Raw genomic sequence first — 13,560 nt, 5'->3', positions numbered from 1 at the left:
ATGAAAGCAGACTGGTGAAAGCAGCAGGAAGCAAAATATCAACACCATCCTGCCTCTAGCAAAGAGGGGCAGTGGGAGGAGCTGCCCTTGCCCACAGGATAATCCTGATGAGCCATTTGTGTATGCATTGTCCCAAAATCTCCTGCCCAGAATTTTACTGTATTTACCATTTTATCAGGGTTTTGCTGCCCTGCACTTGGTGCTGACTGTGCCAGACTGTCAGGGCTTAACCCCAGCTGGCAGCTGAGTCTCACAGAACCACAGGGCCATGGGATGAGGGAGGGAATCAGAGGGGTAAAAGCAAGAAAACTCATGGGCTGAGACCACAGAATGATGGAATTGTGTGGGAAGGGACCTTAAAGCCCATCCAGTTCCACCCCCTGCCATGGGCAGGGACACCTTCCACTATCCCACGTTGCTCCAAGCCCTGTCCAGCCTGGTCTTGGACACTTCCAGGGATCCAGGGGCAGCCACAGCTTCTCTGGGCAACCTGTGCCAGGGCCTCCTCACCCTCACAGGGAGGAATTCCTTCCCAGTATCTCATCTAACCTCTGTTAAGTGTGAAGCCATTCCCCCTTGTCCTGTCACTCCAGGACTTTGTCCAAAGTCCCTCTCCACCTCTCCTGGAGCCCCTTTAGGCTCTGGAATGCTGGAGGGAGATAAAGACAGTTTAATACCTAAACACTGGGGAAAGAGGAACACTCCAGTACCCACAGACTGTTTCACCTCTCCTCCAGCACCCTCAGCCACCATCCTCACCCACGACACTGGGGACAACTCCCAGCTCAGCCAGGACACCCAGGAGTGTTCCCTATTTCAGTGCCAGCAGGGAGGGAACAACTCTCCTCCCATTAGATGTCTCTCTGGGATATATGAAATGTCTGTTTAGAATTCAGTCAGTGCAGTAATTCTGGGGGCACAGCCCTGAATTTCTTCCCCCTCCACTTCCAGAGACGCAGATTGAAACAGCAGCGTAGGTTTGAATTGCCTCATTTATAAACCATCCAAACAGATGGCCTGAAGCAATGGTGTTCCAGACTTTCAACTGCCTCCTTGGACTTTGGAAGTGGATTCCTAGAAAACACCAAGAGCTCCTTAACAGAAAACTGAGCTGCAGCTGGAAGAGTGGTGGCTGTTCCCCAAGGCACAGGGTCAGAGCACCAACAGCCACCTGTCCTCACCTCCTAGAGCCACTCAGGAAACACAGAGAAGTGGAAGAATTCCTTCAAGGCAGAGCAGAGTTTGTTCCACAGGAGTTTTCAGCAGAGTTAGAAGCCCCCTCATGTTTTTTGTTACCTGCATTATTTTCCCCTGGCTCATGGAAGTCCCCAGCCTCACAATTCACATGCAGCAAAGACCCCAAAATGAGAGAAAAAGGAGTTTTCCTAAGTGCTGAGAGGATGCAGCTGGGTGAAAAGAACAGGAATGGCAATGGTGGGAGAGGATTAAGAGAGCAGAGCAGCTGCTGGCAGAGCTACACAGTCATGTCTTACCCCAGCTGTGTCCCTGCCCATTTCTAACACAAACCTCTGCAATTCTTTCAATATTGTTGATTTTATTACAAGAGTAGTTTAAGACGGAACAAAAAAATAATGGCAAAACCAAATGTTTTTTAAAATTTAATATGAAATCCGTAAGTAAGAGACTTTACAAGCCTCAAATGTTAAATAACTCTTTGCTGGCTGTGGTTGTACAGCACTAAGAATGTGCTGATCTTTCACACCAACACGTGGTGCTGGTGGAACTCCACTCTCCTGCACTCTCACATCCAGCAGCAGTGCAGAGATTAAAAGGAAGTGCTTCCTTCCATTGTTTTATTGCTGTCTCATCCCACTGCTAACGTGGCTTTTAGTCTGCTCAAGTTAACTCGAACTTTGGCAAAGCCTCTTGTCCTCCTCAATTTATCCACATAGATTCTGCTGATTTCAGAAAGGAGAAGGAATGATCTAAAAAATAAATATTCTTACGCAGGAAACACAGTGACCCATACAATTAATACATTAATAATCATTAACTTGGAACATTAGTTGCATGACTCAGAGTGTCTGAAGCTTTTATTTTAAAACCCCCAAACCTGCAGAACACAGAGGCCACAGGGTGGGGGTGTCTGAGACCTTCAGACACTCTGAGCTGGCTCTGACTTCAAAGGATGAATCACCAGGATCTGGTTGGTATCAGCAGAACTGGCCTGCACAATAAATGAGCCGAGTTAGCCCTTCCCTGGAGGGGCTTCTGTCTCTTGGCTACAGGGAAATGATGCAGCTTGTCTGCAAGCCAACTTTTTATATTATATAAACCAAGGAAAACATACTTATATAGCAAAGGTTTCCTGAATTAGCCCCTGGAAGTTTTCACAACAGAGCAACCATTCTTTCCAGAGTTTTGGGATATATTTCAGCAAGAACAAAGACAAACTTAGAATATTTTCTTTTTACTCTTTCCTTCCAGTGTGGGTACAGCAGCCAAAACCTACATACCTATGGCTGTGTCCATCATGAAGTTAAACAGCTCCACAGTGCAGAGCAAGCCTGGAGAATCCTGAATGCAATCAACCCCCAATCTATTTGATACAGACATCAGAACGTGCAAAGGACAAAAGGTCTGTTTATAGCAACGTGAGACTGACTGCCAAGGGATAAATTACTGATCTCCAAGGGTTACAGGTGCATCAGTGTTTGAGTTCCTGGCCAGTCTCGTGTACAATCAACTCTCCCATTTAACACCAGTTCTAACAGAAGGAAAAGCAAAACTTCTGAGTTTGCAGCTGATGCTTCCCAAGAGCATCCTACCTTCAGGCACCACGAACGGACCGGGGAGATTCTTGTTTGCTTTTAATTACGTGGTTTATTCATTAAGAGGTTGAACTCCTGCAGTGTTTTTTCTCAGGCCACGGTTGGAGCCACAGCTCTGCTGTCAGGCTGGAGGTTGATGAGGGAGTTGCTGGCCTGGGCCAGCTCTGCGATGGAGACTCGGCCTCGCTGCTTGATGTACTGGGCCACGGCTGCCATCTCCTCTGCAGTGATGTAGATGAACTTTCCCCTGTCATCAATCACACCTGCAGGGCAAAGACAGGACCCTGCAGTCAGCACTTGGGCTCCCCACAGGCATCAGTCACTGCTTTGGGAAGGGACGTTCCAGCTGCTGAGGCAGCACTTCCTATCTAGGCCAGGCTGGCTTTTATCTCCTCGCCATGGCCGGGTGCTGGAGCAGGGCTGTGCCAGCAGCCCAGGGCCCTGGGAATGCTCATTCTGTTCAAAGGAACACGTTCTGAGCACTGGGCACAGCTGGCTGGGAGCTCCACAGGTGCCTCGTTTTCATGGAATCACAGAATGTCCTGAGCCGGAAGGAACCCACCGGGGCCCTGCCCAGCCACCCCAACGATCCCACCCTGTGCCTGGGAACGCTGGCCAAATGCTCCTGGAGCTCTGGCAGCCTCGGGGCTGTGCCCATTCCCTGGGGAGCCTGGGCAGTGCCCAGCACCCTCTGGGGGAAGAACCTTTCCCTGATATCCGACCTAAACCTCCCCTGACCCAGCTCCAGCCATTTCCTAGGTCCTGTCACTGTCCCAGAGATCGGAGCTGCCCCTGCACTGCCCCTCAGGAGGAGCTGCAGACCATGGTGAGGTCTGACCTCCATCTCCCCCAGGCTGAACAAGCCAAGTGCCCTCAGCTGCTCCTCACAAGGATTCCTCTCCAGACCCTTCCCCATCCTCATAGCCCTGCTTTTTTGGTGCTCATGTTCTCAGCTCAGGCAGTTGGTGGAGAAAGGCAGAGCTGGAGGGGCCAGGAGGGCACTGAGAGTCCTTGTGGGGCCCAGCTCAGCCTTTCCAGCTTCCCCTGTGACAGGGAATGCAGCTCACTTTCCATATTTCAGTTGCTCCAACCTGACTGAGAACAGAACTCTGTTTTTATGTACTACACCAAGGCAGAGCCTCCCTGGCTTTGGGCCACAGCCAGCCAGGACAGCACACATCCTTCTCCTTATTCCAAGCACTTTTAGGACATTTAAAAGGGCATCCACATGTACCTGCTGAGACAGTTGTTCCCCAGCCACGAGCACAGGATCAGGTCAGTAAATGTTTGTGCTGGCACCTTCCCCTACTTCACCCTTGCAAAGAACAAGGCTGCCCAGCAACAAACCAGCCTTGTTCATGCTCAGTCTCTGCTGCCATTCCAACTTGGACTGGGTGGATACGTGGCTGGGAAAAACACTTCACTGACTCCAGCATCCTGCAGTGCTCTGGGATGTTTTGTCTCTCCCACGTGCCATACCCCAGCCCTGGCTTCAGCCACCAGGCTTGGAAGCCACCCCGAATCATCCCAGTGATCCTCTCAAATTCAGAGTTCAGAGGGCACCATTTGCTGCTCAGCAACCCCAAGAGGCCTTCAGCAGATGGGTAAACAAATAAAATAGAAACATCTAGCTATCAAGTCCTACTAGATCCTTAAAACAGGAATGACACTGGAAGTCTCTCTCTGCAACAGGCATTTTCTGCACCACCACCTCTTCACCAGCTACCGAAAGATCCCCTTTGTGCTTTGGCTGTCACCTGTCAGGGTGCCATCTGCCATCAGGTCCTGGATTCTGTTAATTGCATCCTGTGCAGAAGAGAAAGAGGAATAACAAGCTGATCAAAAGGGAAGCAAAAAACATTTCACACATTCAGATAAACTACAGAGGGGTTTACATTTAAATCCCTCAGGGTTAAGGAATTCAGTACACGGAGAGATGCAGTAAGCCCTTTGGTCTTAGAGGGATGAATTGTTTTTGCGTATTGGAATGTTCAAATTAAATTCCCCTATTCCTTAAATGAGACTTTTATTTCCATTACTTGGCTGTTTCAAGGAGCAGGGGGTTACAGGAATCTTCCCATGGAAAGGCTGTGCAGTGCCATGAAGTTCCATGAAGCACACTGAGGTCCTTCTCCAAGGTCCTTGCTCAATAATTCCACATTTTTTTAATGTCTTTTCCTGCTCCTTTCAGAAGCAAACCTCTCCTACCAACCCAAAGCAACAACTTGTTGAATTTATGGCTGGGTTTACTCTACAGTTACTCCAAGCATGCAGGTCCACTGGACCTTAAGACTGGTTTCTACAGTTCTACCTCTCTTTTTCTTGTCGTTATATGACTGCAGAAGGAAATTATAATTTAGATTTTAACCAGATAAATTCCTTTAAGTAACCCAATGCACACTTAAATGGAGTTCTGGTTTAAGAGGGAGGCAGGGACCCAGCAAAAATTAGTGCTTCCACCCCAAAAGTCAGTGCTTACCTGTGTCCTTAAACCCATATGTGAAGCCAAGTCCTCCAGCTGGACAACCTTTGTTTTCTGTGGAAACAAACAAGAGTTAAGCTGATGAATGAGAAGGTTGGGATTTTTTTTTTTTTCCATTCAAATAAAAAATGCATTAACCAGACAAAGCAGAACCTGTCCCTGTAACTAACTTTTCCTAGTAAGCACTTTCCTCTGATGAAAAAAGCTCTCAAGTTACCTAAAGCAGCGAGCTGTGTGGAAAGACTGAGTGCTCTGACCCACTTAGGGCAAGACTCAAACACATTTGCCAGCGTTGATCCTGGACTCTTCCTTCCATCAGGATGAGCACAAGGAACAGCCATGGCTCTGCTCCCCCACCTCCTGAGTTCCTCAGTTGCTACCTTTAATTTCCAGCGTGTTTCATCAAGGTCCCTTTTTTCTTCGAGGGATGTTCCAAAGCACCTTTTAAAACGTTCACTGGTGTGCATCAGCACTTACATAAAACCCAGGCAAGACTGGCAGCATTAAGTGCTTTAGTCTGTTTTACTGATGTCGTGTGTATTAATGCCATAATAATCTTCCTAAGCAAGCCAACACCTTATTAAAATTGTCACTGCTGGAACTCCGAATTGTCACTTTGCTTTTGACAGATTCTTCCTGCAGCTTTTCTCAGTCAGGGTGCAGCCACCACTGCTCACATCTGGTTTTGTGCTTCTCTGTAGCTCCAGAGAAAACACCTGCACTGCTTGTCTGAGCTACTTGGTTCCTGTTTTCTTCTCTGCCAAAGTTTTAGGAACTCAACTGTTTAGGTGCAAAAGGATGCGGTGTTTTGCAAGGAGCTTGGAAAAGATAAAACTGTTGGAAAGCTCAGTTGATATTCAGGACTACATTCCTAAAATCCATGTAAGTACAGCCACAGGAGCTGCATCTCCATTAACAAATTAAATACTTCAAACAATAAAGTCCTTTGTTTCTGGTCTTGAGAATACACTGGGAGGCCACTGAAGAAATAAAGAGAGGCTGAAATAGATTAATCTCTTTCATTAATAAAATCAGACAGAAAAAAAAAAAGCCACACACAGATTTAGCAGTTGTGAAGTTCGATGCAGCCAAGCTAGAGAACTGAATACCATGGACTGAACACATGGAACTGGAACCAGTCCATGGAATTCAGTTCTCAGAGCTGGGAACTGCCAACATTCGTCACATCTTCTTTTAAAGGGACTGGGGGGGTGTTGGTGCAAAGCCACATGAACAAGAAAAACAGGACTTAAACCTTCACTTAAAAAGATGTTCCCCCTCAATGACCACGTTTAGTGGAAACTTTCCAAGACAGATCCTGCTGGGAATGAGAGCCCGAGGGGGTGGGGTGGGATTAGGAGGCACCCCACACGCAGGCTCTGGAATACAAGGACAATGTGAGGTCCCAAGGGAATGAAACACTTCTCCACATGCATCATGTTCTAGAGCCAGGTTTAACTTTCCTTCAGCAACAAAAACATATCCACATTTTCCTGAATTCATTTCATTTGAGGGGTGATGCTGCTGCTGTCCTCAGCAAGGGGTGAAACAGAGCAAGAGGCTGCATTTTAACTCCAACATTTAAGAATGAAGCATGGGGTTGAGCTATCTCCAGTCAATGATACCAGCATAAGAAATTATTCAACAGAAGAGCTAAATTCAGTTTTATTTTTTAAAAAATGCCAATTAATTTATACATTTTTTCAGACAGCTATGAGCAGCTCAGCGCTGCTTCCTGTCAATGGTTTCTGTGAACAGAACACAAGATGAGGGCAATATGTAATCTATATGTTAAGCACACTTTCAAGATTAAAGAAAAATACTTAAAACTCGTAAAAGAAAGCGATGCCCCAGTTCTGCAGCTCAGCTCTGCAGGGGAAATCAGGTGTCGAATATTCAGACTTCAGTTTTCAGCCCAAGTTTAATTTCTCTGACGTCAAGATGGAGTGACTGATATAAAACTTAGTGCTGCAACACTGAACTGGGAGTTTGTGACTAACCTGGTCCATCCACCACAACCCCCGGGGCAATGGGCAGAGTCTGCCCCGGCCGCGTCAACCCTTGGAAAACTCCCAGTGTTTGTGGAAGATCCCAAGGGACACTGGAATCTCCTTTTTTACCTACAGAGGTAGAACAGAGGCAGAGAGCAGCCCCGCAGAGCTTTGGAGGGGCTCTGCACTGAGCTCTTGTCCAGAACTGCCTGGCAATCACTCCAAAGGACTCCCGAAGGAGAGTTATCCATGAGGTCAATCTGTGAGTCCAGGAGATAAATCAGCTCTAAGTCCAGGGTTTTGCTGGGATAATGGACATGCAAAACCGGCCCAAAGCATGAGATTTGGGAATACAAAATGACTAAGGGCTCACTAAGTATCCAAGTGATTTGCTTGCTAGAGAAGCCTTCCACACACGTCACACATCCTGAGAGTTCAGATTCCAGTAAGGGGAGAAAGGGATTCATTAGGAAAAAAAGATTGGCATGACACTGTTAGAGTGAGAGGAGAAAAATGCATCTGACCTTTGCCATCTATAGCAAGAGTGGAGAGCGTTTGTCCTCACCGATCGGAGGTGGACACCTCCGGTTTTAAATCCTCATGGACACACCTCAGGTTTTAAATACCCAACCACACAATGGGATGAAAGGGAGACTGACACACCCTGTTTAAAACAAGTGAGCTGCTTCTTAAACTGCCCTGCCGAACATTATGCAAGCTGCAGGGGTAGAAAAAAGTGAAGGAATCACAGGAAAAGTCGGGATTGAGCTTTCCAATGCCAGTGTTGGAGGCCCAGAAACACCCTCCTGGTACAGCAACTCTCCTTACTGCTGAGCTCACATGGAGAGACAGGTTTTTAAAACCATGGCTGATGTTCACAAACAAAAAAACCTGAACGTCCCAAATCTCAATCCACAGCAAACATTGCTTCCATAAACTCTGAGGGAGATCCACCAGGCTGTCTTTATAACATAGGGCAAGAGCCACATCCTGCTCCAAAAGCCAAGACCCAGCTGGAATGAAACAATTTTAGCAATGCTGGATGTGCTCGTGCTGGTTCCGTAAATAACACTTAGTGAAGGTATCACTCTTGTTACTCGTTGAATATTTAAGTAAATGAAAGAGGAAGTAAAGATGTCCCTCTTTGACAAAAGGGATTTGACATAATCTAAGGAGAAAAACCAATGGCACCTTACCTTAACATATTCCAGGAATTCCATAAGAAAGCTGCGAGACTGGAGACAGCAAGGAAAACAATTGTTATTTCAAATTCATGAGCATTAAATGCATCAAAAACTTGCTGAGTATGAATACTATAAAAGTGTTTAGATTGCATAATTCCTAAATTTTAACTACACACACTGAGATGTTGAACTGTGAAGAAAAATAATCCAGATTTAATCTTAACAAGGGATTTCTGACAGGTATTTTCTCAGACAGAATGTGGCTCAGGTACAATTTATGCATTTTCTGAAAGGTTATAAAATTTTTTATTCTTCCCCAAAATAACCACACCTGAGTGAGTTTGAGCATGGTTAAGTCACACACCAAGGACATTCTGTGCAGAGGTAAACCCAGAGTGACTCAGGACACAGCTCCTGCAGATGGCCAAGTGCAGCACAGCTGCACAACAGCTGGGGAGGCTCAAGCATTTCAAAGGGATGCACCTGGAATGCAGCGCATTAACGGCAGCAGCTCCATTGCAGAGGCAATGCAAACAATGTGCATTGAAGTTCACAGGAGATCAGCTTACTCTGCAACCCTGGAAATCAATCAGCCTTAATTAATTAACTGCTTAGCTCTGGACTCAGGAGGTGGATTTTCAGCACAGCATTTTGGCACAGCAGCTCCGACAACACAAGGCAGAGTCAGCTTTTCGAACAGGATCATGAAATGCTTCAGTACTTCAGGAACCACGAGGCCAAGGTGGCTACTTAATTTCTTTCTTGTTTCTGCTGTCTCCAAATAACTCTGTACCGGTTATAATTTCTGAGTATGACTTTTAAATCACCTGCAGTTCAAGTTCTAACTCCCCACCCCTACCGAAGTTATCTCGGGTTGAGATCCAGGCATCATCAACTGCCTGCCAAGCTCTTCTAGGTGAGGAACACCCTTCTCTGTTCTGACATCCAGAAAGATTAATTTCTCTTTGACAGGCAGCTGTAGGAACATGGACAATCAACACATTCCAGCTTTAATGGGTGTTTGAAGTGGAACACATCAAAATTCAGGGATAATCTCATCTCCTAACAGGACAGGCACAGATTTTTGAAGGAACTGTCAATAAAAGTGTGCATTTTGCTGTTCACTGCATCTTAAGGAATTCCCCATCACCAGATACAACTTCTCTTTGTGTTAATCCTGGTGTGGTGGAGGAATTTTTCTTGATGGCAAGGGGTCCACAGTGAGAGTCTGTAATGAGTCAATGCTGCTTGACACTAGGCACAATCTGCTGTGCTCAAAGCCACTCTCAGTCACACTAAAGCAAATCCATTTAATTCCAGAGTCTCTTTAGCAGAGGAGCAAATGCACACATGGCCCTGAAATAAATCCTTCCCCAGAAATGCACTGGACAGCTCAAATTGGCAGCTACAACCCAAGAGCAATTTCAGGATGTGATAGCAAATAAATTGTGTCTAACAGGTTTTGAGCAGACAAAACAAGAACTCTGCCTCCCACGACAGGAAACCTTTTTCAGGTTTGCTGTGATATTATATCAAGTATCACATTTCAACCTCCATCCGCAGCAGCTCCGCAGGCAGCCACAGGAGCAGCAGTGTGGGTTTGTCCTGAGAATTCCCTCATCAGAAGCCTTTTGAGACAAGAGCTTGGTTTTTAATTTGATTTCACAGCAGCTCTCTTGGTGTAGAAAATAAACCCAAACTCAAGAAATTGCCCCCAAGGTCTGAGGGCACTTTCAAACTCCAAATTCAGCTTTGCTGGGTCAGTCTCTGTGGGTAAGGCAGAGCTGCTGATGGTGAGATTATCTGAATTCCAGAATGAGTTTTATTTCAGCTCTTAGACACAGGGAGGACAGAACTCATTTCCAGCAAGAGACATTTTCCTCAGAACTCTAAAATAACCCATAGGAGACTGGTATGAGGAACTGCAGCATTCCCCAGGAAATATTGCAGGTTAACCTGTGCCATGGACACAATTTAGCTTTCACAAGGAAAAACCTTTGGCTGACTCCTGCTCTTGAGTTCATTTTACACGAGACAGAATGCAGCAAGTCTAACAAAGAGAAGGGGAACTGCAGAACCAGCCTCACATACCTGTTCCTCTGTCATTGATTCTTCAACCCCTTCCTCTTCAACTACAAAACTCTCTTTCAGCTTCAGGTACTCTTCATACTCTCTCTTCTCCTCTTCTTCCTTTGCCTTCCTTTTTTCCTCTTCCTGGACAGGAAAGATGACAAGTGGTCAGTTTGCTCTTTCCCAAGTAAGGTTTTAAGTGAAGCAGCATCTTCTTTATCTGCAGCCAGCACATAAAAAGTTTTTAAAATGAGTCCAAGCTCTCCCTTGATGGCACGAGTGTCACAAGCCACACCCGAGGCAGTGACCATCTCACACCCAGTGCTGGTTCCCACACCAAGGCTGCTTCTTACCAGAGCTGACAGAGGGCAGAAAACCACTCTTAAATAGCAACCTGCCTGCTTCATTTGCATGAATCTGCTGCTTCTGACAGGAAGTCCCTGCCCCTCCCTGCACTTTGATGCAACATCCACACTTTTGGTTACTGGCCCCAATTCTGCTCTGCCACTACAGGACATTGGGAGTGCTCACAAGTACAGTGGAGTTACACAGTGGAGAGGAAAAGCTGGCCTGCAAAAGTTTCAAGTAAAATCAAATTTTCAAGGAAAATCTCTTTTCTTATGAAAACTTTCCTCCAGCAAGCCGTGCCTCCATGGAATGGAAAGGACTGTATAAAGTGTTTTAGGCACAGGAGGCAAGGCATGATTATATTAACACAAGGGTTTTTTACACATTTGATTGTTAAACAAAAGCCTCAGGCTTTGCTTTTAGTTATCTGCAATAAAAAAAACCTTCATTGCCTACCCCTGAAATAAATCTTAAAGCCTTAAAGACTGCCATAAAGCTGACCCAGAAAATTCCAAGCCCAGCATGGTGATGCCTGGTTCTGTAGAATTCACACCTTCACAAAGCAAAATGGTGATTAAAGGTTTGGGAACATGACAGATTACTTCGAAAATGTTTCAAATAACAACAGTTTTTTACCAGGAACACCTAAATTTGCAGCTTTCCATTATTTTAATTTAAAATTTGTTTTGCTCTTCTCCAAGAGGAGGTTGGATTAACTTTGAAGGTTGGACTTGATGATCTCGGAGGCCTTTTCCAATCTAAAAGATTCCATGGCTCACACAGAACAAAAATGTTTCCTTACAGGACAGTTTCTTCCACAGAGAAATTTATGTTTGTGCAGCACCTGGTACAAAGAAATTCCAAAAGGATCTGGCCTCTGCCTCCATCACATTCCAGAGGCTGATTAAAACAAACAGAGGAGTTCTTCAAATTTCAGTGACAAGCCCAGGACACTCCTCTATCATTAGCAGGGGAATTGATCTTTTAAAGAACAATGATATTGATTTCTAAATGCTTGCCATGCTACATCTGTGACAGTAATATGGTAATTGCTTCCTTAAATAGCTGGGGTGTAAATATTTGTTCCATTAAAACAGGAAGAGGCAGGAACAGGTCATTCAGTACCGAGAAAAATATCCATATTATAAAAGATGCCACGTAAGGCCAAAACCAGCAAGGTACCAGAGATGGAGATGGGAGAGCTGCCCTTTGATAAAACACAAAGAGTATTTGGTCTCTTTTTTTTTTTCCCATCAAATTCCCAGAAAGTCAGGAGGAAGAATCCTGCCAACATCCAAGAATGAGAAAAACAGGACTGAACGGATCTTAGTGCATCTGCAAAGCCAAATCCATTTTTTTACACTGCTATCTCATGAAAAATCTACAGGTCTGAGGAAGCTCTTGAGACAAAACAAGATCATTTTTTGGGTCATTCATCACCACAACAATTAATCCAACAGCAGATTTTTTTCCTTATATGCACTTCAGATGCCAAGAGCAACATAACCATATTTCATTTGGAAGCAACAGCAAATTGTTCTTCTCTTGTAAGAGCATTAAATTTAATCTTGACCCTGGAAAGACAAAAATAATGTTCTTCCCCCTGTCTATTAGAGAGGTTGTAATTCAGCAGGATTTGAAATGAGGGGAAAAAAAAAAACCAATCAAAAAGCCTCAAAACTGCTCTGGTAAATAATTTCTAGATGGTTCTGCAAAAAACCAAGAAAAGATCAGAAGAGTGTCCCATTTGTAATTGAGAGCAACAATAATTAAAATATATTTTCCTGCTTCTGGAAGGTCCCACAAACGAGCAAGGCTCCTTCCTGTGGTCCTTCCCTACCCGACAAACAGCACCTTGCATTTTCTGGAGGCATCCCAGTGCGTTCCTATCAGCACTTCCACTCCCAAGACACGCAGAAAAGCAGCTCTGCCACGAGACTGGCAAAGCACTCAGCTACCAGCCCCTCCTTTGCCAACAGGAGTTCGTTTTCCAGATGCTAAATTTTGATCAGCAGAGCATTTCCAGGTGCTCTGAGCCACTGCTTTGGTTGCTAAAGTGTGTCAGCCCTCAAAGCTTCCTGGTGGTTGTAGCTTCCTCCATGACATTAAGTATTTCCAGCTGCTTTTTTCATCTAAAAATTAAAAATTCATGCAGAGCCTCACATGCTTTACAACCTAAATTCACCTATGATTGAATCTGGAGGAAAAAAGGATTAATCCAAACTGTAGCTTGGTTCAGAGCAAGAGGAGAGACAATTTTGCACAAGTGCCCACGGAGAGGCAATGTGGAGGCTGAGCAGGGGAGCCCTGGCAGAGTCAGGATTCCTGGGAATATTTATTCCCAGCTTTTTCTGTTCCACCATCTCTCTAACCCTCTTCTCTCACATGCTCATGCAGCAGCTGCATGGGAGCTGCAGGGTGAAACTCAGGCAGCAGCATTCCCACAAAGCCCAGTGTGTCCATACAAAGAACCCAGGCACGGAAACACCCCCAGCCCCTCGGGGTCTCCTCACAGAGCTGAGGCCAGGATTCCGTGCATCACACAGAGGGCGCTGGGCTCAAACTCACATTTCAAACCCCACATCTGTGGCACTCAGCTGCCTTCTGAGCTCGTGGCTCAGATCAGAGAGCGGCTGGGCCACCCCGTAGCCATGGGTGGGGTGCTGGGGAAATCCCAGCAGATGGAAATTTGG

The 13,560-nt window shown here is 45.6% G+C and overlaps 1 protein-coding gene across 1 annotated transcript in view; it reads right to left on the bottom strand.

Annotated features, from left to right (window-relative positions):
• Positions 1 to 1,606: 1,606 nt before the first annotated feature.
• The window catches only part of DDRGK1 (DDRGK domain containing 1), a 34,163-nt gene continuing 22,209 nt past the window's right edge, over positions 1,607 to 13,560 (bottom strand). Inside the window, exons 5-9 of the mRNA XM_048304268.1 lie at positions 10,541 to 10,663; positions 8,462 to 8,500; positions 5,272 to 5,328; positions 4,550 to 4,598; positions 1,607 to 3,055 (exon numbers count right to left, since the gene is read on the bottom strand). Of these exons, the coding sequence (XP_048160225.1) occupies positions 2,883 to 3,055; positions 4,550 to 4,598; positions 5,272 to 5,328; positions 8,462 to 8,500; positions 10,541 to 10,663 (441 nt within the window). The 3' untranslated portion in view covers positions 1,607 to 2,882. The remainder of the gene's footprint in view (positions 3,056 to 4,549; positions 4,599 to 5,271; positions 5,329 to 8,461; positions 8,501 to 10,540; positions 10,664 to 13,560) is intronic.

Source organism: Corvus hawaiiensis, chromosome 5 (assembly GCF_020740725.1).
Source record: "Corvus hawaiiensis isolate bCorHaw1 chromosome 5, bCorHaw1.pri.cur, whole genome shotgun sequence".
Lineage (NCBI taxonomy): Eukaryota > Metazoa > Chordata > Aves > Passeriformes > Corvidae > Corvus > Corvus hawaiiensis.
The sequence above is the reverse complement of the archived record's forward strand: the minus strand, read 5'-3'. Positions and strand labels throughout refer to the sequence as shown.